General features: G+C 42.5%; 1 protein-coding gene across 4 annotated transcripts in view; it reads left to right on the top strand.

Moving 5' to 3' along the window:
* The first annotated feature begins 6,357 nt into the window (after window positions 1–6,357).
* LOC124031673 (dedicator of cytokinesis protein 3-like) overlaps window positions 6,358–27,496 on the top strand; it is a 70,764-nt gene continuing 49,625 nt past the window's right edge. For all 4 annotated transcript variants that reach the window (XM_046343208.1, XM_046343209.1, XM_046343210.1 and 1 more), the window contains exons 1-6: window positions 6,358–7,110; window positions 15,533–15,616; window positions 15,905–15,945; window positions 18,148–18,203; window positions 20,291–20,387; window positions 22,693–22,841. In XM_046343208.1, coding sequence (XP_046199164.1) covers window positions 7,074–7,110; window positions 15,533–15,616; window positions 15,905–15,945; window positions 18,148–18,203; window positions 20,291–20,387; window positions 22,693–22,841 — 464 coding nt within the window. In that variant the 5' untranslated portion in view covers window positions 6,358–7,073. The remainder of the gene's footprint in view (window positions 7,111–15,532; window positions 15,617–15,904; window positions 15,946–18,147; window positions 18,204–20,290; window positions 20,388–22,692; window positions 22,842–27,496) is intronic.

Consider the following 27,496-nt stretch of genomic DNA (forward strand, 5'->3'; position numbering starts at 1 on the left):
GGGAGACCGAATATATTTTATCTGCGTATGTCTTGTTTGCACGTGTGTATGACGGGGATAAACACTCCCTCAGCCAATCTTATTAGGGCAAACGGTACTAAACTACTGTGTACAATAACATCTGTAGAACGTCTTTCAATCAAAGCGTTCATTAGATGTCTTCTATGTATCAACTTCAATGAAAGTAGAGCCAGAAAATCACTGTATAGGTTGGTTAATGTTTTAAATATTTAAATTTTAAAATGTTCTTGTGCCCCTGTTACAGGTTCTAAAATACCATGTTGGCTTTTCCCAGATGGTGCAGAATGTACTTCGCTACTCTACCATACTATTTTCTCTCACTGGCTGTCACTAACCAATTATGTTAAACATTTTATTTATTTTTTATATTTTATTTCACCTTTATTTAACCAGGTAGGCAAGTTGAGAACAAGTTCTCATTTACAATTGCGACCCGGCCAAGATAAAGCAAAGCAGTTCGACAGACAACGACACAGAGTTACACATTGAGTAAAACAAACATACAGTCAATAATACAGTATAAACAAGTCTAAATACAATGTGAGCAAATGAGGTGAGAAGGGAGGTAAAGGGAAAAAAAGGCCATGGTGGCAAAGTAAATACAATATAGCAAGTAAAACACTGGAATGGTAGTTTTGCAATGGAAGAATGTGCAAAGTAGAAATAAAAATAATGGGGTGCAAAGGAGCAAAATAAATCAATTAAATACAGTTGGGAAAGAGGTAGTTGTTTGGGCTAAATTATAGGTGGGCTATGTACAGGTGCAGTAATCTGTGAGCTGCTCTGACAGTTGGTACTTAAAGCTAGTGAGGGAGATAATTGTTTCCAGTTTCAGAGATTTTTGTAGTTCGTTCCAGTCATTGGCAGCAGAGAACTGGAAGGAGAGGCGGCCAAAGAAAGAATTGGTTATGTGGGTGACTTGAGAGATATACCTGCTGGAGCGTGTGCTACAGGTGGGAGATGCTATGGTGACCAGCGAGCTGAGATAAGGGGGGACTTTACCTAGCAGGGTCTTGTAGAAGACATGGAGCCAGTGGGTTTGGCGACGAGTATGAAGCGAGGGCCAGCCAACGAGAGCGTACAGGTCGCAATGGTGGGTAGTATATGGGACTTTGGTGACAAAACGGATTGCGCTGTGATAGACTGCATCCAATTTATTGAGTAGGGTATTGGAGGCTATTTTGTAAATGACATCGCCAAAGTCGAGGATTGGTTGGATGGTCAGTTTTACAAGGGTATGTTTGGCAGCATGAGTGAAGGATGCTTTGTTGCGAAATAGGAAGCCAATTCTAGATTTAACTTTGGATTGGAGATGTTTGATATGGGTCTGGAAGGAGAGTTTACAGTCTAACCAGACACCTAAGTATTTGTAGTTGTCCACGTATTCTAAGTCAGAGCCGTCCAGAGTAGTGATGTTGGACAGGCGGGTAGGTGCAGGTAGCGATCGGTTGAAGAGCATGCATTTAGTTTTACTTGTATTTAAGAGCAATTGGAGGCCACGGAAGGAGAGTTGTATGGCATTGAAGCTTGCCTGGAGGGTTGTTAACACAGTGTCCAAAGAAGGGCCGGAAGTATACAGAATGGTGTCGTCTGCGTAGAGGTGGATCAGAGACTCACCAGTATCAAGAGCGACGTCATTGATGTATACAGGGAAGAGAGTCGGTCCAAGAATTGAACCCTGTGGCACCCCCATAGAGACTGACAGGGGTCCGGACAGCAGACCCTCCAATTTAACACACTTAACTCTATCAGAGAAGTAGTTGGTGAACCAGGCGAGGCAATCATTTGAGAAACCAAGGCTCTCGAGTCTGCCGATGAGGATGTGGTGATTGACAGAGTCGAAAGCCTTAGCCAGATCAATGAATATGGCTGCACAGTAATGTTTCTTATTGATGGTGGTTAAGATATCGTTTAGGACCTTGAGCGTGGCTGAGGTGCACCCATGACCAGCTCTGAAACCAGATTGCATAGCAGAGAAGGTATGGTGAGATTCGAAATGGTCTGTAATCTGTTTGTTGACTTGGCTTTCGAAGACCTTAGAAAGGCATGGTAGGATAGATATAGGTCTGTAGCAGTTTGGGTCAAGAGTGTCCCCCCCCTTTGAAGAGGGGGATGACCGCAGCTGCTTTCCAATCTTTGGGAATCTCAGATGACACGAAAGAGAGGTTGAACAGGCTAGTAATAGGGGTGGCAACAATTTCGGCAGATAATTTTAGAACGAAAGGGTCCAGATTGTCTAGCCTGGCTGATTTGTAGGGGTCCAGATTTTTATAACATAACATAATTATATTGCGTTGACATCAGTTCTTATTTTTGTCAGTATGAATAGGAATCAAATGTCAAGCTAGATCAGGGATCATCAAATAGATTCAGCCACGGTCTGTTTTTATTTTCTTTAGCTGAGTGTTGGGGGGCCAGAACATAATTACAAATAATTTGCAAACTGACCACAAGAATCTGTAAGTACAGTCGTGGCCAAATGTTTAGAGAAATACTTTTCACAGTTTGCTGCTTCAGTGTCTTAAGATATTTCTGTCAGATGTTACTATGGAATACTGAAGTTTAATTACAAGCGTTTCATAAGTGTCAAAGGCTTTTATTGACAATTACATGAAGTTGATGCAAAGAGTCAATATTTGCGGTGTTGACCCTTCTTTTTCAAGACCTCTGCAATCCACCCTGGTATGCTTTCAATTAACTTCTGGGCCACATCCTGACTGATGGCAGCCCATTCTTGCATAATCAATGCTTGGAGTTTGTCATAATTTGTGGGGTTTTGTTTGTCCACCCGCCTCTTGAGGATTGACCAGAAGTTCTCAATGGGATAAAGGTCTGGGGAGTTTCCTGGCCACGGATCCAAAATATCAATGTTTTGTTCCCCGAGCCACTTAGTTATCACTTTTGCCTTATGGCAAGGTGCTCCATCATGCTGGAAAAGGCATTTTTCGTCACCAAACTGTTCCTGGATGGTTGGGAGAATTTGTTCTCGGAGGATGTGTTGGTACCAGTCTTTATTCATGGCTGTGTTCTTAGGCAAAATTGTGAGTGAGCCCACTCCCTTGGCTGAGAAGCAACCCCACACATGAATGGTCTCAGGATGCTTTACTGTTGGCATGACACAGGACTGATGGTAGCGCTCACCTTGTCTTCTCCAGACAAGCTTTTTTCCAGAAGCCCCAAACAATCAGAAAGGGGATTAATCAGAGAAAATTACTTTACCCCAGTCCTCAGCAGTCCAATCTCTGTACCTTTTGCAGAATATCAGTCTGTCCCTGATGTTTTTCCTGGAGAGAAGTGGCTTCTTTACTGCCCTTCTTGACACCAGGCTGTCTTCCAAAAGTCTTCACCTCACTGTGCGTGCAGAGGCACTCACACCTGCCTGCTGCCATTCCTGAGCAAGCTCTGTCCTGGTGGTGCCCCGATCCCGCAGCTGAATCAACTTTAGGAGACGGTCCTGGCGATTGCTGGACTTTCTTGGGCGCCCTGAAGCTGCCTTCACAACAATTGAACCACTCTCCGTGAAGTTCTTGATGATCCGATAAATGGTTGATTTAGGTGCAATCTTACTGGCAGCAATATCCTTGCCTGTGAAGCCCTTTTTGCGCAAAGCAATGATGACGGCACGTGTTTCCTTGCAGGTAAGCATGGTTGACAGAGGAAGAACAATGATTCCAAGCACCACCCTCCTTTTGAAGCTTCCTGTCTGTTAATCGAACTCAAACAGTATGCCAGTGATCTCCAGCCTTGTCCTCGTCAACACTCACACCTGTGTTGATGAGAGAATCACTGACATGATGTCTGCTGGTCCTTTTGTGGCAGGGCTGAAATACAGTGGAAATGTTTTTTTGGAGATTCAGTTAATTTGCATGGTAAAGAGGGACTTTGCAATTAATTGCAATTCATCTGATCACTCTTCATAATATTCTGTAGTATATGCATATTGCCATCATACAAACGGAGGAAGCAGACTTGGTGAAAATGTAATATTTGTGTCATTCTCAACTTTTGGCCAGGACTGTACACATCAAACATTCTGAGACTCAATCATCGGATCATTGTATTTTTTTATAAATCTTTATTTATGTACAGTAAAGCTATTTCACCTGGAATATATTTGTTCTCCCTGTACAGCACGACATTCTGCATATCATGCTCTGACCCAGGGCGGCAGGAGGATGATGTTATACTCCAGGTAGCTGTGCTGGTTTTCAAGGCAAAAATATTAGATTGTGTTTCCCAAAATATATTTTCACAAGGACTTTAATGGGTTTCAGTACTGGCAGGAAGACCGCATTCTTTGAGCCCTTTGAGCCCTCTGCCGTTCTGAATGCAGTAAGATGACTGGATTCAAGAACCCACTGATATGTTTGCTGATATTGTACGTTGTACAGTAATTGTAGAAGACAGAACTAGTCAGGTACAATATTTAAATTCATATTTCATATTTTCCATTCATTACTTCACACATACAGTGCATTTGTAAAGTATTCAGACCTTTTGACTTTTTCCACATTTTGTTAGGTTACAGCCTTATTCTAAAATGGATTAGTGTTTTTCCCCTTATCTATCTACACGCAATACCCCTTAGTAACAAATAAAAAAAACATTTACATAAATCAAATCAAATTTATTTATATTGCCCTTCGTACATCAGCTGATATCTCAAAGTGCTGTACAGAAACCCAGCCTAAAACCCCAAACAGCAAACAATGCAGGTGTAAAAGCACGGTGGCTAGGAAAAACTCCCTAGAAAGGCCAAAACCTAGGAAGAAACCTAGAGAGGAACCGGGCTATGTGGGGTGGCCAGTCCTCTTCTGGCTGTGCCGGGTAGAGATTATAACAGAACATGACCAAGATGTTCAAATGTTCATAAATGACCAGCATGGTCAAATAACAATAAGGCAGAACAGTTGAAACTGGAGCAGCAGCACAGTCAGGTGGACTGGGGACAGCAAGGAGTCATCATGTCAGGTAGTCCTGGGGCACGGTCCTAGGGCTCAGGTCCTCCGAGAGAGAGAAAGAAAGAGAGAATTAGAGAGAGCATATGTGGGGTAATAAGTAACATAAGTTTTCAGACCCTTTTACTCACGTTTGATTGATGTATGTTGATTGATAGACTATAAGATTAAGTTCACCTTTTTCCATTTCTGATTGATTAATATGCATTAAACATAGGCCGCCTCTTGTACTCCCTGTTCACAAATGACTGCGTGACCATGCACACTTCCAACTCAATCAAGTTTGCAGACGACACAACAGTAGTGGACTTGATTACCAACAACGACAAGACGGCCTACAGGGAGGAGATGAGGGCACTCGAAGTGTGGTGTCAGCAAAATAACCTCTCACTCAATGTCAACAAAACAAAGGAGATGAGAGTGGACTTCAGGAAACAGCTGAGGGAGCACCCCCCCTATCCACATCAACGGGACAGCAGTGGAGAAGGTGGAATGTGCAACAGCGCCTCTTCAACCTCAGGAGGCTAAATAAATTTGCCTTGTCACCTAAAACCCTTAACTTTGACATATGCCCAATTGAGAACATCCTGTCGGGGTGCATCACTGCCTGATACGGCTCTCCAGAGGGTGGTACGGTCTGCTCAACGCATCACAGGGTTCAAACTACCTACCCTCCAGGACAGCTACAGCTCCCGATGTCACAGGAAGGCCAAAAAGATCATCAAAGATGACAACCACCCAAGCCACTGCTTGTTCACCCCGCTACAACCCCAAAAGGTGAGATCAGTACAGGTTCATCAAAGCTGGGACCGAAAGACTGAAAAACAGCTTAGATCTCAAGGCCATCTGACTGTTAAACAGCCATCACTAGCACAGGGAGGCTGCTGCCTACATACAGACTTGAAATCATTTGCCACTTTTAATAAATGGATCACTAGTCACTTTAATAATGCCACTAATATTGTTTAGATATCTGGCATTACTCATCTATGTATATACTGAACTTCCGGCGCTGACAAAGATGGCCGCCACGCTTCGCATTCCTAGGAAACAATGCAGCTCTGTCAATGCTCATCCATGTATTTGTGTATATATACTTATTCCATTCCTTTGATTTGTGTATATTATGTAATTGTTAGATATTAATGCACTGTTTGCTACACACGCAATAACATTTGCTAGCCATGTGACCAATACAATTTGATTTGAAATAACATTCTCCTGGCAGATCCCTTTTTTAGTGTGTATATAGACCAATAAAGAGGTTCTGTAAACATTTTTTGACATACCCTGTAAGGAAAGCCTACCACATCTCAGTCTTGGCTGATGTAATAGCATGGACAGCTTGGTTTAGCCCAGGAGCTGAAGATTCAATTTTAAGGCACAGTGAAAGCTAGGTAGCTGCCCATGACAGTGAAAGTGCAATTAGTGATGGATGCAATTGCCATGCAGTTGCGCTCCGACAGTGAAATTTACATTTGTAAATGCTTAACACAACCGTATTGACAAAACGAGTCATGTGACGACCATGAAGATGGCGCATCTTACAGTATATAGCAGTTTTCTGAAAATGTCTTGCCCCTCAATACCAGTTTGGACCGGCGGACAATATCACGAGTGTTAATTATCGTCTGACTCAACCCAATCGCGGGGACCCGATATCACAGCGTTGTTGATCATTGGGAATCCGACTTGGTAATGAACCACAGGCTAATGACTAACCTGGAAATACATAAATAAACCGTTAAAAAAACCCATTCCCGTTCCTATCGAGATGCTGCTGCAACAATAGCGTTTGGAGATTTAGATGACCGTGTGTATTGGGTAGGTGGACACCGAGACTGCATCTTGTGTGACTAGGAGACACAGCGAGCAGAGCAGACCGGGAGATAAAGGAACCGCGGGCGAAGACATTGGTGGTCCATTCTATGTTGTTGCCTATAATAGCCTATATTTCTAACGAGTTGTAGCCTAGTCCCGTTCGATACATAAAGAGCCGGGGATATTCCTATAGCTTTAATTTAGCCAAATCCTCCCACGATATCGACAGAATGAGGCTTGGTCTCCAGGTGGGAAAATAACAAAAATCCCAAGATGTGGATACCGACAGAAGAGGAAAAAATCGGAGTTGGTGAGTCGATTCAGTATTAATCTGGCTATTTATCTTTTTTTTAATGAATTATTTTCAATGTGATTTACTTTTCTCATTCAAAACGGATTATTTTCTTATGAAGAAGCGCTGTGACGATCACAGTTTCGGATTTGATATCCTGTTTGGTCATACAGGTTATTATATGTAACTGTAAGGTATTCGCATCAAATAGTAACAATGTCTAGTGTTTTAAATTCATATAATGAGGCTATAGCTTACAAAACACAAGTCTATCAGCTGTGCTTAATGGCTGAGGATAACCTGACAATAAGAAAAGGTAAAATATCGGTTATTGCGTGGGATGATATCGCCTAGTATAGGCATGCTACCTCTGTATGCCTGTATCACCAGTGGCCATCCATAACCCAGTCCTACAGTATGCTTATCATTCATTCATACTAGGCTACATTGTATGTTTTGAAAATGCGTCAATAATTGTGTTCAGATAGGCTCTGACGCTCTTCAATGCCTATCTGAAAAGGCATTCGACTGGAAACCACGAGGGGGCAATGGGATAGCGTTATGCCAACAGGTGTAGCCTAGAGTCTGAGTTTGCGCAAGCTTACCTGTCGGCATTTGTAACACAGCACCACGACTACTTAGCTACTACTACTACTACTACCATCTGTGATCTACAACCACTATGTCATAATGCTCAAGCCGAATCATTGTGAAAAGTGCTAGTAGCCCCAGAGGTAATGGGTCATTTATATCAGGAGTATTGGAACTATCTGCAAAATGTTCCTGACGATTTGAATGAGTCATGTTGAATCAGTTCGCTCAGAACACACACTGCACTGCTTGTTGTAGTATAGGTTCGACAAAATACCCAGACTCCAGAACTATTGATTTGTGTTCAACAAAGAGAAGTCATTGGTGGAGAACGGGAGAGAAGCAAGTTTGAGAGCACACAGTGTACTGTACCTTTTGATTTAACCAGCCATCCTTTTCATTTCGCTGTCCGTGGTGCTGAAAATGATGCTTCAACCAACCGCGTGTCGCTGTCCAGGGTGCTGAAACGCAGAAAGCAGCGAATATGACCAGCGTTTGTCAATTCCGGTGGCACAATTTTGTAAGCGCAACATTGCAGTGCACACACCTGATTCAGCTAATCATCTAATAGTCACGCGTGTTAGTGGTGGTTAGAACAAAATGTGAAACCCTGTACGGATTTGAAAAAAACACCGGAGTAGGCTACAGCCAGAGGCATAGGACTGCACACTGTTAGAAGACCCGCGGTGTCCATTTCGCTCTACTACTCAGAATTTTGCCAGAGTAAACAAAAGTAACATATTCATCAGATTTGTGGGCTGCTGCTAAGGTTTGATGCTTGATATTTGAAGCTGTCCTTGTGAAAATCATGTCCAATGTTGAAAGCTACACACTGACATTGAGTTTTCAGTTTTGATTGAAAGTATCTACTTGGAGTCTGACTATTGCATTTGGGACACATTTCTTCATACACCCAATGGTCACGATTGGGGCAATTGTATCTGTTCCTAGATCCGCGTTTGGGGCAACTTCTACTATACAGTTTAAAACGAAGTGCGGTATCTGATCCTAGATCTTTTTTAGAGGTAACTTCTACCATACTGTCTAAAAGCTGCTGTACTCTTCTCTGTGGGCCTCATTCCTCCCATCTTATCTTAATGGGCACAGGCTAACAAAGAGAACATGTAGAACCCAAATAATGAAAAATGGAATATCTCCTTTTAGACAACCTCATTATTTGTTTTTTTTATTGGACATAATACGTCTCTGTGAATGTCTTCATCACTATACAGTATCTCACCCCTGTGTCCTCTTCCCAAACTTAGCAGGTGATTTGCAGGTAGTTCCAACAGTTGTATCTGGTGGTAGTGAAGTGATATGGTAGTTGGCAATAGCTGTACACATGACAGTATTGACTTCTCACTCTGGTTCAGAAACATCTGCCCCTCATGTGGCTCTGACATTGGCATGCCCTTGCACCTCCACATGCAACGGCTCAAGTGCAACTCAATATAGAAATAAGTTGAAGTTGGAAATTTACACACACCTTAGCCAAATGCATATCAACTCAGTTTTTCACAATTCCCGACATTAAACCTAGTACAAATTCCCTGTCTTAGGTCAGTTAGGATCACCACTTTATTTTAAGAATGTGACAGGTCAGAATAATAGTCGAGTGATTTTTATTAATAATTTAGTTCAGCTTTTATTTCTTTCATCACATTCCCAGTGGGTCAGAAGTTTACATTCACTCAAATAGTATTTGGTAGCCTTGCCTTGAACAATTTAAACTTGGGTCAAACGTTTCGGGTAGCCTTTCACATTCTTCCCACAATAAGTTTGGTGAATTTTGGCCCTTTCCTCCTGACAGAGCTGTAACTGAGTCATGGTTGTATGCCCCCTTGCTCGCACACTCTTTTTCAGCTCTACCCACAAAATTTCTGTCGGATTGAGGTCAGGGCTTTGTGATGGCCACTCCAATACCTTGACTTTGTTGGCCTTAAGCCATTTTTCCACAACTTTGGATGTATGCTTGGGGTCATTGTCCATTTGGAAGACTCATTTGCGACCAAGCTTCACTTATTGACTGATGTCTTGAGATGTTGCTTCAATATATCCACATAATTTTTCTTCCTCATGATACAATTGATTTTGTGAAGTGCACCAATCCCTCCTGCAGCAAAGCACCCCCACAACATGATGCTGCCTCCCCCGTGCTTCACCGTTGGGATGGTGTTCTTCAGCTTGCAAGCCTCCCCCTTTTTCCTCCAAACATAACGATGGTCATTATGGCAAAACAGTTCTATTTTTGTTTCATCAGACCAGGGGACATTTCTCCAAAAAGTATGATCTTTGTCCCCATGTGCAGTTGCAAACCGTAGTCTGGCTTTTTTATGGCGGTTTTGGAGCAATGGCTAATTCCTTGCTGAGCGGCTCTTCAGTTTATGTCGATATAGGACTTGTTTTACTGTGGATATAGATACTTTTGTACCCGTTTCCTCCAGCATCTTCACAAGGTCCTTTGCTGTTGTTCTGGGATTGATTTGCACTTTTTTGCACCAAAGTACATTAATTTCTAGGAGACAGAAGGCGTCCCCTTCCTGACGGCTGCATGATCACATGGCGTTTATATTTGCGAACTATTGTTTGTACAGTTGAACGTGGTACCTTCAGGCATTTGGAAATTGCTCTCAAGGATGAACCAGACTTGTGGAGGTCAATTTTGTTTTCTGACGTATTGGCTAATTTTCCTTTGATTTTTACATTATGTCAAGCAAAGAGGCACTGCATTTGACAGTAAGCCTTGAAATACATCCACGGATACACCTCCAATTGACTGAAATGATGTCAATTAGCCTATCAGAAGCTTCTAAAGCCATGACATTTTCTGGAATTTTCCAAGCCTTTTTAAGGCACGGTCAATTTAGTTTATGTAAACTTCTGACCCACTGGAATTGTGATACAGTGAAATAATCTGTCTGTAAACAATTGTTGGAAAAATTACTTGTCATGCACAACGTAGATGTCCTTAACTGACTTACCAAAACTATAGTTTGTTACCAAGAAATTGTGTGAAATTGAGTGATTGAAAAATGAGTTTTAATGACTCTAACCAAAGTGTATGTAAACTTCCCATATAACTGTGAATTAGAAAGTCATGGCAATTTGAAGCTATGACATCTTGGACAATAATATGAATGGACAGCCATAATTAAGTAAAGCAGGAGATACAGCTAATGTCCAATTGGTATGGGGATTACAGAGTTTGGTATACCCTAAGCACCATTTCTTAATGGTTTTAACCCGCTGAGGACACAACCACTCATCACCTCCTTTGCTGCAGGTTGTTAAACAGAGCTTGAGTAACAACGCTTCTGGAATCAATGGGATTTCTGATCTCATCAGTAGAAAGTTGAGCGTTAGTCCAATATGGCCTATTTTTAAACATTTGTGTATGTGTGTGTTGCGTGCGTCTGTATGTATGTAGGTGGGCGGCATGTGTGTCTGGTGGCATCTGTGTATGTGTTCGTGTGTGTTTGCGTGAGTGTTTGCTCTTTTGAAATGTAATAAAAGGTAATGTGGTCATCAAGTAGTCATGTGATCTCCACTGCAGATGGGTGCCATGCTCACTCAGACAGATCTGGTTGCTGTTCTGAAATCAGATCTGACAAAAGCACTCGGGCACTCGCGTGGCAGAAGTCCTTAGGTTAGCAGGACCTGAGAACAGCCCAGTGATGCGGTGTGTGTCTGAGTGAGCGTGCATTCAGGTCATGCTGAACAGCATGACTCATTGGGCCAAACAGAAAAAGCTCTTGTGTCATTTTTTACTTTGCCATTTGAGTATCTGGGACAGGGTTACTGAAATCTAGGAGAGAAGCAGGACCTCCGGGGTCTGCATGCTTAGTCACAATGCATTACTGGAATGGCTAAAGGAACTAATCTGTGATGCGCTTCACTGTGATCACCAGCCCTACCAGTAATGTTTTGGTTTGGCTCTGAAAGCATCCAGGAAGTTTCTATTCAATACAGCACTTAAATAATAGTAAAACAATCACAGATTTAAGAATGAACTGCATACAGTGGTCAGAGAGGGTATGACGCATTGTACATGAGTAATGTGATGTCCTTCAAGACATGTATTTCTCTGTAGCTTTAGATGATCTTGCAAGTGAAGATGCTGCAGTTTAAAGGGATAGTTCACCCACGTTACAGAATGACACATTGGTTTCATTATCCGGCAAGCTTTCAATGGACAAGGTATGACAGCAATCTGTGCTTTGTTTAAGTGTCCCTGGCACTGTTTCCAGTCATGGGACCAATATTAGCATTTTTTTGCACATCATCTGAAAACATCTATAATTGATTGTGAAGCTCAACAAAGTTGCTTATATATGATTTCATTCGATGTGTGAAAGTTTCTGATATCGTCCCGTGACTTGAATGGGATATGTCATTTTTTTAAACAATTTGTGTGAACTGTCCCTTTATCATCCATCTGCTAGTGTACTCCTTTCTGTACATTCTTTATGGTACCATAAAGCCTCCTCAGAAACCATGCTCACCCTCTGTGTACTGTTGTTATGCTGTCCCTGTCAACAATTTACTATGTAAATACATTGCTTTTGATTCAGTTCATGTGAAGTTGCCCCAAAAAGAGATGTAGGGTTGCATTTACTCTTGGTGGTAGGGTTTGATGCTCGCTGCCCTTTAAACTGCCCTTCAGGGCATAGTACAGTACAATCTAGTACAGTATGTCTGTCTCTCTCAGCTTTGTTTTCCTGACCATGTGTGCTGTCTGTTTGCTAAATGTTTCCATCAACACAGAATCAAAGCTGAACTGAGAGAGCAGTAACCTACTTACCTCCATGTTCCATTAAGCGATATTTACAATGAGTGATGTGTATGTCTGTGGTGAAAGAATAGATATATCATTCTTGGATGACTGTGACTTCAGTCTGGAGTTCATTATCTTATCGCCAGAGAAACTACTTTGATTTTCATTTTGATGAATAGTTCTATAAAACATTTTTTTTCCACACTGTGTCATTTTGATGACCATACAAATTGGTGCATAGTAATGATAATTTTGTGTGCTGTGCATATTTGAACGAGGCTATTTACATGGTTGATTTAGCCTGGGGACTGAGAGAGTGACACACACTGTAAAGACCTGGGTTGAATAGATATACAACTATACAAAAGGCTTTGTAGACATCCATGTGATATAAAAGTGAACAATGTAAACACTGTTTAAAAAGCAAGGGTCAATTCAACTGAGCTTTTTTTTCTCTTGTTCACTTTAAAAACCTAACAAAAGATGACTGATAGGAGCCTTTAACTCCACAACATTGGCTTACTAATTTACAAAGCAACACTGACTTAACCTTGATCTCTGTCATCTGTGTAGGTAAGTCTCTTTCCCTGTGTGTGTGGGTGTGTGTAAGTCAGTCTCTTTCTCTCTGTGTGTGTGGGTGGTTGGGTGGGTTTGTGTGTGTGTGGCCCTTCTCTGTTTTCACACTGCAGGGAGCACAAAACTGCAGCATCTGCCTACCATCATTGTACATTGTGGGCCCACATAAACTGCTGTTGCCTTTAAAAAAAAATGGCTTCAGCTGAATCTCTGCAAAAATAAGATTTAATCTGAATTCCAAAGTTGAGGAATTAAGGAACAACTTCCTAATCATAAGCAGGCTCCTCAACTAACATCAGTTTGTTGCAAATCATCAACAATCAACATATACATTTTTCCTTTTGCCCATTTAGATATTACTCTCTCACTTCACTACTTTTACTGTACATTTCTGTCTTGGTTTGTGTTTTCCGATGAGTGGACACTGCCATTACCGTTCACTGTTGGCTACTATTTTACTCACACCGGTTGTTGATTGTGGAAATGCCTTGCTTCTGCCAGGTCTCATTTATCACACACCCTAATGTACTCGCACATCAACATTTTCAGTTTGAATCTGAACTCTGAACTCAACTGTTGTTGTTACAGTCACTCCCTGTATTGCTGCATTGTACAGTAACTATACTGTTGGGGTGGTGATGGGCACCACCCCAGTAGGCCTGTGATTTATAGATGGAAAAGGAAGTGAGTTCAGTACTTTTTAGTAATGCAGATTTGCTTGTTTGTTTCTGAGTTTGCATCTCAAATGACACCCAATTCCCTATATAGTGCATTACTTTTGAGGCACAACATGGGGAATAGTGATGTAATTGAATATACTATATAGTGCATTACTTTTGAGGCCCAACATGGGGAATGGTGATGCAATTGAAGATACTATATAGTGCATTACTTTTGAGGCACAATATGAGGAATCGTGATGTAATTGAAGATACTAAATAGTGCATTACTTTTGAGGCACAATATGGGGAATAGTGATAAAACATGGATCCACATTTCAGCAAGGGAATATTTCAAATCCAAGTAAAGAGCAGTGTCAACAGAGCCTGTGAAATAGAACCACAATCTCCAGTGAAACAGTCCCATCTTGTTCTGACATGGGCACTCTGCTGAGGGTCTCATAATGGTTCCAGTGTAATTAAGCAACTTACATGAACTAGGGGACATTAAAAGACAAGGACTTTGAAGTAGAGAATGTTTAGGCCAGGTTGGTAATAGACCTGTCGCAGAGTTAGAGAAGGTGACAAGAAGATCCCTCTTCAAGTCTTTCTCTCTTGTCACTTAGATGGTTATATGTTTAGATTATCTCGCTCCATCTCTCTCTCTCTCTCTCTCTCCATCTGATCTATGCCCTGTGCTTGTGATTTGGACCCTGTGCGCAGCAGCAGCACATCTATATTCCTGCCTTTTTAAAATGCCCAGATCCCTGCAGCAGTTATACAGTGAAGAAAGCCCTACAGTTTTATAGATGATCTGTTGCCATAGCTACCGTAGCAGAGGAACTAAGTGCTCGTTTCCCACAAACCGAACAAGTGCTCTGGCCTCTCCCTTCTCCCCTCCCCCCACTCATTGGGTCCCCTGACTGGGTCATTAGCATAATGACTCACACAGAACTCTCCTCCAAGGGCCACTATTTGTGGGTTTTGGAATCGTGAATGGAGCCCTGTCGTCGCCAAACAAGTTTGCCTTGTACTGAGGCCTGTAGACATTACATCTCTGTTCTGCTGTTAAGTTACTCTGCTCCTCGACTGATGCACCATTTAAGAGGTAATAAAGGTAGTACTCTATAGTACGGGTCCCCTGAAGATGGCGCTAATGCAGCCTTAATCATGTTCTCTGAGTCACAGTATTTGATTCAGCCAGCAGTACTCTGCATACTTTAAAGGGCATTGGTTGAATTTATGCTGCAGTGAGAACACACAGACAGCACACAGTTCAGTTCAACATTGAAGATTTATGCACAGATATGATGGAGGAGCGTTTACCCCTACTGTTTAGCCAGCAGAATGTGTGCTATGTGTAGGGTCCATATTTGGAGACTTAACTTTACATTGTATTAAAATCAGGACTGCTTAAGAATCAATTGCCTTTTTAAAATGCCTACACACTTCAGGGAGGGGGGCCTGTTTCCAGTTGGTTGAGCTGGGGCTCCTTTGCGAGGACTGTTTGCAGGAAACGGCTTATTAAAAAAAAAAAGCTGTTAACAGCTCGGCGACAAACCAAACCACATGCTGTTTGAAAACATGACTGATGGGGAGGGATGCACCTCGTGGAAAGTAACACAAGGATAAAGCCAAGGACAGAGTATCTCATCCTTAGGCTGGGCACTTGACTGTTTCTGTTTACAGGAAAGGGATGTAATGATGAGCAGAGCTTTGAGTCTTTGAGTAATCTCTATTCACTGAATAAACAATATCATAAAAAACACACGTTGGCTATAACAGAAACAGACATAACTTCATGAAGTTTATAATGTTTACCCTTTTTATTTTTTCTCAGTTATTTGTAACTTCCGGGGCTCAGTATGTCAGGCCCTTGTCCTGGAGATAGGAGAGACGGTGCAGATCCTGGAGAAGAGTGAAGGTAAGAGCTGCTGAATAACAGTTTATAGAGAATAACATTGTATAGTATAGTATACTCACTTTACCTTCAGCTAAAAAAAGCACTTTGGTGTGTGTGTGTGTGTGTGTGTGTGTGTGTGTGTGTGTGTGTGTGTGTGTGTGTGTGTGTGTGTGTGTGTGTGTGTGTGTGTGTGTGTGTGTGTGTGTGTGTGTGTGTGTGTGTGTGTGTGTGTGTGTGTGTGTGTTTGTGTGTGTGTGTGGACATATCAACCAGCTGAACAGGGACTATGAATCTTTGGTTTCTCTTTAGGTTGGTACAGAGGGTTTTCCACCAAGAAGCCTTCAATCAAGGTAAACACAGCAGCCTTTTTCTTTTAGAATCACACTTTACATTCACTGCTTGTATTGCCGCTATTATTGAGAGTGGTCCTGTTTGACCAGGCAGCTATCAGCCACTGTTTGTTTGAAGCTATTTATTCACAGCAAAGTGATTGATCATGCAAACCTCAACCTCAGCATGCTTACTTTTCTTAGTGTTGTCATGTTTGGGCACCGCAATTAGTATGTGTTAGGTGCAATCTACCATATTTTCTCTCCTCTCTGTGTGGCAGAGAATACGATGCACACTTTGGATTTCTGGAGGCGTTGTATTGGATGAGTAGCGGTACATATACAATAAGAGTTACACCATTTATTTTATCAGTTCACCTTCCACACCCACACATACATACTGATGGATCATCTGTGTTAAAAATTATTTCTACCGCTCACACAGAGGCCTACAATGTGGCACTGTGTTTACTGTACACTTCATCTTGCTTCCAATGAGATGAGTGCAATGGGAGAATATGTTGGTACTTGCATCTAAGATAAAAAGCATGACGCCATTTGTGTTGAGAGCGAGAGACACCGACCCATCCATCCACCCACCCACTATCAGGCATCTCCTGCTAGTACATTCCCTCCAGAGAGCCTGCTCAGGCTGCTGTTTTGACATGCAGTTCCATGTAAACTGGCAAACCCTCACCTCTAGGTAGTGCTCCATTAACACACTGTCTCCAAAAGGTACAATAAGATGCACAGAAATGCAACAATACATCACGAAATGACAAACAGGGTTTCCTTTCGATTTGGATTCGATTACAAAGTGTGCAGGCATTCATCTTCATTTTTCTATGGTATTATTAGTACCTGCCTGCACCTGTGGAAGTTTGTTGGATGTGTACGTACACTATGTTTGAACTAAATAGGTCCAGCACCTCCAGGCAATGTTCCACTATAGCTGCTGCCATCGATCTGTTCTGCACTGCAGTTCATGGTTAATATATATTACTGACGCATCCACTTCCGATCCAATCAATTGTTCAGTAAACCATGTTTATAACTGTACCTGTTTTTTCGGCTTCATGTTCCAAATCAAAATGTCTGACACATGATACCAATCACTGAGTAGCTTTTCATAAAAAACATTCAAAACCCCCTTTTTCTTCACAATTTCAATTTTGTCTCTTCGTTGCAACTCCCAAACGGGCTCGGGAAGGCGAAGGGCGAGTCATGCGTCTGGCACACAACAAGGATCCACTAGAGCACAATGAGCCAAGTAAAGCCCCCCCCCCCGGGGCAACCCACCCATAATCTGAACGATGCTGGGCCGATCGTGCGCCACCTATGGGACTCCCGAACACGGCCGGTTGTGATACAGCCCCAGTGCCTGAGACCACTGTGTCACTCGGGAGGCCTCATTCAGTTAGTATCTTAATAAGCTGTGAAACCAGTGAAGGACCTGTGATACCTTAGTCTGGCCCTGGTCCCAGATCTGTATGTGGTTTTACTCCTCTTCAATGTCATGACAGTGATAGACAATACCTCTGCTGCCTCATCATTCTTCTGAGTCAAGCTGAAATAAAAGGTCAGTCAGATTGAGTTGTCAGGTAACATACTGTTCCAGAAAGACACACTAAAACTCCTCACAATCCTGCCAGATAGCTAGAGGCCTTATGGGATGCCAATGCCCGTTCTGCTCTCACTACTCTCATCAGCTAGTTACAGTCCCCCACCAATATGCCTCAATTTTTATGTACTCTTCCTCCCACGCTCCCTCACTTGCCCTCATACTCTCCCTGAGCTGCCACAATTAACTGTGCTCACTGTGCCCAATTCATCACATCTGGCAGATTAGAGCCAGAGAGAGGAACTGCAAGGGTGGCAGTTGGCACTGTTCTGTCTCTCATGCCCTTCCCAGCGAAGCGACAATTGGGGCTGAGCTGCTGCATATTCAGTTTGTGTGTGTCAGAGAGTTAGAGCAGTATTAAAATAGCCACAATCTAAGCGTAGCTTGTTGCTACAGTAGTTTTTGGTCTGTCAAGAACTCCGCTCCTCTAACTACTGCTCCACATTACAGTTGACCAATGCATATCATGTACAACACAGGGACACAAACATGCAGCATGTGGGAAATACTGTTTACATGCATGCAGAGCACAGGACTACGGTCTTCAGTTGCAGCACCTCGCCACATTTTTCTCTTCTACTTCTGCCCTTTCCATCCATCAGGGTATATTCCCAACCAACTATGTGCACCTGAAGAAATCCACAGTCACCAACAGAGGGTGAGTCTCTTCCTGTTAAATCATATGAGACCAGTTTGTCAGAGATACATTACATTTACATTTAAGTCATTTAGCAGACGCTCTTATCCAGAGCGACTTACAAATTTGACATCCAGATACATTCAGGTTTGAAAATTATTGCCACCCGTGATAATGATGAGCAAAAACTACTATATCAAGTGAATAATACAAATACTGAGCTATATTGTCTGCAAAAACAATGGGAAAATTATATTGTTTTACGACAATTGCTCAGAGAAAGAGATTTTGTTGAAACTAAAAAAGATGAGGGTCAAAGTTATTGGCACCCCTCTGTTCAATACTCCAGCACCCTCCCCTTGCGAGGATAAAAGCACTGAGCCTTTTTCCTAAATGTTTTATGAGATTGGAGAACACATTGGGAGGGATCTTAGACCATTGCTCCATACAGAATCTTTCCAGATCCTTGATGTCGTCTGTACTTATGGACTGCCCCATTCAATTCAAACCACAGGTTTTCAATGGGGTTTAAGTCCGGAGACTGTGATGACCCTTGCAAAATGTACAGACGAAGGACATCAAGGATCTGGAAAGATTCTGTATGGAGGAATTGTCTAAGATCCCTCCCAATGTGTTCTCCAATCTCAGAAATGTTTTTGGAAAAACCCCTTATCTTTTCGAGATTTAAAAAAAAAACATTCTTTCTCTGAGAAATTGTATAATTTCCCTTTTTGTTTTTTTTTGTCGTTGCATACAACAGCTCAATATTTGTATTTATTTTATACAGTCTTTTTTTGCTCAGCTTTATCAAGGGTGCCAATAATTTCAGATATAAGGTGGAGAATCACTGGTTAATGGAAGCCAAAGGAAGCTCTATCTTTTCCACAACATATTGTAGAGCTGCCATTGGGTAAGATTTATTAATCAACAATGGGTGGTGTGTGCATGTCCCACCCATTTCTGTTGCCTCGTTTCCCTCATCACTGATCTGTGAGGATCTGTAGCTAAACGGCATTAGGTCTGCTCTGCCAGTGAAGCATGCTTACACACACACACACACACACACACACACACACACACACACACACACACACACACACACACACACACACACACACACACACACACACACACACACACACACACACACACACACACACACACACACACACACACACACACACACACACACACACACACTACTCTCCCACGGACACACACGACACCAGTGGTCATCCGAGTTGTGCTGCTGTTTAAGGCACACAAGCTGTTCATGGCAGTGGAAGCAGAGAGAGGGCAGTGCAAAGACAAAGGAAGGCAGGCAAGCTCTTATATCAGCCAGTGTTGATGGAGATTAGATCTGCAGGCAGGGATCAGTGACAGTGTGGACTGGGAGGATCGTTCATAGTGTTATATCACCACCCTCCTGTGCACTTATAACACACATTCAGAGAGCTCTCGTTTGCTTCTAAAACAGGTGCAGACTTGGAAATTGTCATTATTACACTTCCCTGCTCAAAGGGTTGAATTTGGGAAATGTGCATTGCAGTTTAGTCTGGTTAATGATATGAAAACACCTACAGGTTCTCCCAGTGCATCAGAGCTACAGAGTATCATTCTGGCTTGTTATGTTATGTAATGGATGGACTGTCTTGTGTTTTTAACTAGACACATTCTCTATAGAACAAATGTATGCAATACATTATAGAATCCATTATAGAATCCAAAGCCAGAGTGCAGAGAACCACATTTCACAACATAACCTGGCTATCTTCTCCTTTTCTCCTGCTTAAGGTCTTTCTCTTGTCTTTCATTTAGTCTCATGGTTGGTACTCTGAAATATAAATCGTCCGTTGTAGTTTTGCTCTAGTGATCTTTATAATCCTAATTTCACAATTGAGTGAAATATGGTTTTTCCATCATGAAAGAGTTAAGTCATGACAGTGCCAGCACAGGGCAGTGATCAAAGTGTGTGTGTGTGTGTGTGTTGGTTCGTTCAATTGTGTTTTTGTGTTTCTCTATTTGTACTGTCGGCAGATATGTCTCTGTCAGTTTTAGGTTTTCGAGTGTCTGACTCTGTTTCTATAACTGTGTGTGTCTCACCCTAGGCTGTGTGAGACGGTGGTGCCTCTGGAAGATCCCATTATCACTGAGACCACCTCCACCCTGCAGGAATGGGGCGTGCTGTGGAAGCAACTCTACGTGGTCAGTATCGCCTCACACAGACTCCATTTAAATGCAACGTACAGGGTTAGAAGAGTGGTTGATCAGAAAGGGAAAGAGGACAGGAGCTGCACCCACCCCTGCGTTACATACTTAGCTCAAAAGATTTGATGAGATACATTTTTACCTGCAGTATGCAGTGTTCACCTCATTCAATAGCTGAAAAAGCCATGTCTATTTGCAAAAGACTGGGGGATAGCAAAAACCATTGGGGTTGAACATACTGTATATACATCCCCTTCCCATGATTCCCCATAGCGTGTCATATAGGCTGTAATTCCACTCTTCATCGTCTTATCCTGCCTATGTATCTCCCAAAATAGTTATTGTCTATAAATAATGTCGTAGTAGATAGCTATCATAGGCAATTTCACAGAATGTAACTCTGCCATTACTATACTTCTTTGCCTAACCTGGTCCCAGATCTCTCTGTGCCGTAGCCAACTCGTCTATCGTTGGCATGCCATTCATGACATGACAGTCAGAGGAGATGGCTAAGGAACACTGATCTGTCCCTGGATAATGTTTATGTTATGGGCTATTATACAGTCATCTTAAAACTCAATGCAGTATTGTACATTCAGCCAGCATCATCATCACCCTCCCACTGTATAAATGTTTATGGAGACCTAAATAAACCCTAATCCTGCTAAGTGTGGAAGGGGCAGGAGGATATACATAGCTGAGGTTTGACCTGAGCAGAGGGAGGGAGATTTTGCCGAGCTTGGCTGCCAGCGACTTTTTACATAACCTATCACTGAGGACTGCTCATGCTCAGAGCAACCAAGGAGCCTAGGGCGGGACTGTGGTGATGTAACTTCCTGTCAAGCACAACAAATTCGAACCACTGATTTAACACTTCTCATTTCGGGCACTCACTCTGCCCCGCTGTGTTGTAGCCAGTGTAGCTAGTCACCACGTTTACCATCCATAAAAACAGGATGTATCTTTGGCTAAATCAGGGGTGTCAAACTCATTTTCCCCGGGTGCCGCATTCGTTCTTCGAGGTCCGTAGGGCTGCACTGAAAATTGGTTATATTTCCGCGAGATATATATATTTATATAGTATAAAAATGGTCCTCTATCCATCGTTCTTGGAATTTTTATGCTCCTTGACTTTCTAGCTTTCATTTCGGTGATTATTAGTGAGCTGGACACTGATAATGTAGGTCCATTAATGTAGGTCCATTATCATTTCTACACAGTTTGGATTTGATTTGAGTCATTTGCAAGTATTTATATTCTTGGAATATTATTTATAACTCGCGGGCCAGATTAGACCTCCTCGCGGGTCAGATCTGGCCCCCACGCCATATGTTTGACACCCCTGGGCTAGATGTTTACACATTTTATTTGTTTTCATGTAATGTTTTGCGCTCAAGGCATATTGCAATTAGAATGCATCGCAGTACCTCAGGGAGTGATGGCCTTTGAATTAGTGTGTATCTGTTGTAATGTACATAATTAGGCCTCACAGAACAGCCGACCGAGAGGCCTAATCGGCTCTGACTAAAATCGTTGTTTTCCTACAGCCACCAGCAGGTTGAGAACATGGAATGTTTACCCTAATTAAATGTCCATGAATGTTGTAAATGTGGTTAAACTTTGCACTTATCTAAACTAAACGGGGAGGTAGTGTGGGCTTGTCAGGCCAATGGGAGGAATATAAAATGCTTCAATTAAAAGTGCTGTCCTTGATCATGGAGAAAAACTACATTTGCTGATGAAACCCTGTAAGGACTGAGTAGGACATATATTTTTATTTGTATAATTAATTGTGCTGGTACTTTAGCTCTATCAGTGGAACTCATGTGGTAACTATGTAGCCTCCAGTAGAAAAGAAAGACCCTTGTTGGTTGTTTGTTAACAGAGAAACAGGTTTCACCGAACACCCATTTTCCATTATAGCTGTATAATTCCTGCATAATTATTTAATGACACAGCCATTCTAGTGTGTTTCATTAACACTCATTACAGTCTCATAACCCTGACCTTCTACTACTGTCAGGAGGAACACTTGCAACCGAACAGCAGCTAGTTGCTTAGTTGTGTGTTTCATAATGGAAGTCTATTTAAAACCATGGATTGAATCATGAGGGTGCCTGGAGCTGGAGTTGCTGTTACTTCCATAGCAGACCAGGGAACTCTCATAAGAATAGAGATACTGACGTAGAAACGTCAGAGTCCAGATCAATATAAACATACTGTATTGTGGGAATGTCCAAGAGCCAATGTGTTATGTTACATGTATGTTTTGATCATATTGTTGTGTGTGTGATCCCCACAGAAGCACAAGGTGGACCTGTTCCACAAGCTGCGTCATGTGATGAATGAGCTCATTGACCTGCGCCGGCAGCTCATCCAGGGTCACCTGGCCCAGGACCAGACCAGAGAGATCAAACGCCACATAACCGTGCGCTTGGACTGGGGCAACGAGTGAGTTGATGTAGTGTAGCGCATGGGCCAGGGCCCATATCATGTTTGTGTGTGCATTTGTAATACTGTATCCTGCTACAGAACATAATGTAGATGTAATGTATTGACACGGTCATTTAGCAGATTTGTTTATACAAAGCGATTCCTAGATAATCTATACAGTGGGTATCATAAGTATTCACCCCCCTTGGATTTGTTAAAAAAAAATATGACTAATATACCTTGATTACAAGGCCCTCCCTCGCTCTCCCTTTGTCAAATCAGATCCCGCCTCCGTTCTGCTCCTCCCCACCTATAGGCAGAATACACCTCCCGTGGTAAGGATTGTTCATCGTTAATCTGATCAATCGGAATCTATGCTTCAAGATTGTTTTGATCACGCGGACTGGGAAATATTCCGGGTCGCCTCAGAGAATAGTATCGATGTATACACTGACTCGGGAAGGGCATAGAGGATGTTGTTCCCACTGTGACGATTCGATACTTATCCAAACCAAAAAACTTGTATGGAGGGCAGCATTCAAGCTAAAATTAAAGCCCAAATTACCACATTTAACCATGGCAATGTGACTGGGAACATGGACGTGTACAAACAGACCAGCTACGACCTCTGTAAGGCAATCAGAGGCAAAATGGGACTTGCGCTGAGTGTACAAAACATTAAGGACACCTTCCTAAGTTTTGAGTCCTACACCCCCCCTTTACCCTCAACAGCCTAAATTCGGTTGTACATGAACTCTACAAGGTGTCGAAATCATTTCACAGGGATGCTGGCCCATGTCGACTCCAATGCTTCTGAAAGTTGTGTCAAGTTGGCTGGATTTCCAAGTTGGCTGGATTTTCAAATTGGCTGAATTTTTGGGTGGTAGACCATTCTTGATACACATGGGAAACTGTTGAGCTTGAAAAACCCAGCAGTGTTGCAGTTCTTGACACAAACCGGTGTGCCTGGCAACCTCAACCCACTTAAATATTTTGTCTTGCCCATTCACCCTCTGAATGGCACACAAACACAATCAATGTCTCATTTGTCACAAGGCTTAAAAATCCTTTAACCTGTCTTATCCCCTTCATCTACACTGATTGGAGTGTATTTAACAAGTGACATCAATAAGAGATCATAGCTTTCACCAGGATCCACCTGGTTAGTCTGTCATGGAAAGAGCAGGTATCTTTAATGTTTTGTACACTCAGTGTATGTGGCAGGGACTCCAGACAATCACAGATTATAAAGGGAATGCCAGCCACGTTGCGGACACCGACACCTCGCTCCCGGACGAGTTAAACACCTTCACCTGCTTCCAGGACTGTGCTCTCATTCTCCATGGCCGACGTGAGTAAGGTATTTAAGGGTGTTAAACCTCGCAAGGCCATCAGCCCAGATGTCTTCTCAGAGCAAGTGCTGACAAGCTGAGTTTTTTAAAAGAAATATTCAATCTCTCCATATCACCATCTGTTGTCCCCACTTGCTTCAAGATGTCAACCATTGTTCCTGTACCCAATAAATTGAAGGTAACTGAACTAAATTACTATTGTCCCGTAGCACTCACTTCTGTCATTTTTATTATTTTTTATTTGACCTTTAGTTAACTAGGCATGTCAGTTAGGAACACATTCTTATTTACAATGACGGCCTAGGAAAAGTGGGTTAACTGCCTTGTTCAGGGGCAGAACAACGATCATGAAGTGCTTTGAGGCTAGTTAAGGACTATATCACCACCACCTTACCCGACACCCTAGACCCACTACAATTTGCATATCGCCCCAACAGATCCACTGATTAAGCAATTGCCATTGCACTGCCCTATCCAACCTGGAGGAGAGAGATACCTATGTAAGAATGCTGTTAATAGACTACAGCTCAGCCTTCAGCACCATAGTGCCCTCCCAAACTCATCACTGAGCTCAGGGCCCTGGGACTGAACCCCTCTGTGTGCAACTGCGTCCTGGACTTCCTGATGGGATGACCCCAAGTGATGAAGATAGGCAACAACCACTCTGCCATGCTGATCCTCAACACGGGGGCACCATAGGGGTGCGTGCTCAGCCCCCTCCTGTACTTCCTGTGCACCCATGACTGCATGGCCACCCATGTCTCCAACTCAATCATCAAGGTTGCTGACAACGACCGTGGTAGGCATGATTACCAACAATGATCAGACCGCCTACAAGGAGGAGGTGAGAGCCCCGGTGGAGTGGTGCTAGGAAAATAACCACTTCCTCAATGTCAACAAAATGAAGGAGCTGATCGTGGACTACAGGAGAGGGCAAAAAACACACCCCAATCCACATTGATGGGGCCGCAGTGGAGAGAGCCAAAGCTTCAAGTTCATCTACGTGGATATCACTGACAACCTGAATTGGTCCCTTCACACAGACGGCATGGTGATGAAGGTGCACTCTTCAACCTCAGGAGGCTGGAGAAATTTGGCTTGGCCCCTAAGACCCTCACAAACTTCTACAGATGCATCCTGTCGGGCTCTCCAGAGTGCATAGTCTAACGCATCACTGGGGGCACACTGCCTGCCCTACAGCACATCTACAGCACCCAGTGTCACAGGAAGTCCAAGAACATCATCAAGGACCTGAGCCACGGCCTGTTCATCCCGCTATCATCTTGAACTGGCTCTCTTGAGGACCACCACAGGAAAGGAAGACCCAGAGTTACCTCTACTGCAGAGGATACTTTCATTAGAGGTAACTGCACCTCAGATTGCAGCCCAAATAAATGCTTCACAGAGTTCAAGTAACAGACACATCTCAACATCAACTGTTCAGAGAAGACTGCGTGTATCAGACCTTCATGGTTGAATTGCTGCAAAGAAACCACTACAAAAGGACACCAATAGTAAGAAAAAACTTGCCTGGGCCAAGAAACACGAGCAGTGGACATTAGACCGGTGGAAATCTGTCCTTTGGACAATGACCCAACACACCTCCAGGCTGTGTAAGGACTATTTGACCAAGAAGGAGAGTGATGGAGTGCTTCATCAGATTATCTGGCCTCCACAATCACACAACCTCAACTCAATTGAGATGTTTTGGGATGAGTTGTACTGCGTAGTGAGGGAAAAGCAGCCAACCCAGCAGTATATGTGAGGACTCCTTCAAGACTGTTGGAAAAGCATTCGAGGTGAAGCTGATTGAGAGAATGCCAAGAGTGTGCAAAGCTGTCATCCGGGCAACACTTTAAAGAATCTAAAATATATTTTGATTTTAAAACTTTTTTTTGGTCACTACATGATTCCATATGTGTTATTTCATAGTTTTGATGTCTTTACTATTATTTTACAATGTAGAAAACAGTCAAAATAAATAAAAACCCTTGGATGAGTGGGTGTGTCCAAACATTTGACTTACTGTGTGGCTGAAGTATTCATACCCCTTGACTTATTCAACTTTTTGTTGTGTTACAGCCTTAACAAAATTGTTTTTCCTCACCCATTTACACACAATATCCCATAATGACAAAGTGAAAACATATTTTTATTTTAGCACGTGTATTGAATTGAAAATGAAATAGAGATATCTCATTTCAATTAGTATTCACACCCTTGAATCAATACATGTTAGAACAGCTGTGAGTCTTTCTGGGTATGCCTCTAAGAGCTTTGCACACCTGGATTGTACAATATTTGCACATTACTTGTTAAAAATTCATCCAGCTCTGCCAAGTTGACATCCATTTTTAAGTCTTGCCATAGATTTTCAAACCAATTTCAGTCAAAACCGTAACTAGGCCACTCCAGGACATTCAATGTCATCTTGGTAAGGCACCCCAGTGTATATTTGGCCTTGTGTTTTAGGTTCTTGTCCTGCTAAACGGTAAATTTGTCTTCCAGTGTCTGTTGGAAAGCAGACTAAACCAGGTTTTCCTGTAGGATGTTGCCTGTGCTTAGCTCTCTTTACATTCTTTTTTTTTCCTAAAAAGAATCCCTAGTCCTTGACGATCACAAACATACCCATAAAATTATGTGGCCACCGCATTGTGTGTAGAATTTGCCCCAAACGTAATGCTTTGAATTCAGGCCACATTTTTTGCAGTTTTACTTTAGTGCCTTATTGCAAACAGGATGCTTGTTTTGGAATATTTTAATTCTATACCGGCGTCCTTCTTTTCACTGTAATTTATGTTAGTATTGTGGACTAACTGCAATGTTGTTGGTCCATCCTCAGTTTTCTATCTGATCCGCGTAAAGGAAAGAATAAATGGGGCCATGTATCGTGAGATTTTGAGTGAAAACCTCCTTGAAGATGAAACGTGGCTGGGTCTTTCAGCATGACAATGATCCCAAACACACCGCCCGGGCAACGAAGAAGTGGTTTCGTAAGAAGCATTTCAAGGTCCTGGAGTGGCCTAGCCAGTCTCCAAATCTCAACCCCATAGAAAGTGGAGGGAGTTGAAAGTCCATGTTGCCCAGCAACAGCCCCAAAACAGCCCCATAACATCACTGCTCTAGAGGAGATCTGCATGGAGGAATGAGCAAAAATACCAGCAACAGTGTGTGAAAACCTTGTGAAGACTTACAGAAAATGTTTGACCTCTGTCATTGCCAACAAAGGGTATATAACAAAGTATTGAGATAAAATTTTGTTATTGACCAAATACTTATTTTCCACCATAATTTGCAAATAAATAAATAAAAAATCCTACA

This window comes from Oncorhynchus gorbuscha, linkage group LG03 (genome assembly GCF_021184085.1).
Source record: "Oncorhynchus gorbuscha isolate QuinsamMale2020 ecotype Even-year linkage group LG03, OgorEven_v1.0, whole genome shotgun sequence".
In the NCBI taxonomy this organism is placed as follows: Eukaryota; Metazoa; Chordata; class Actinopteri; order Salmoniformes; family Salmonidae; genus Oncorhynchus; species Oncorhynchus gorbuscha.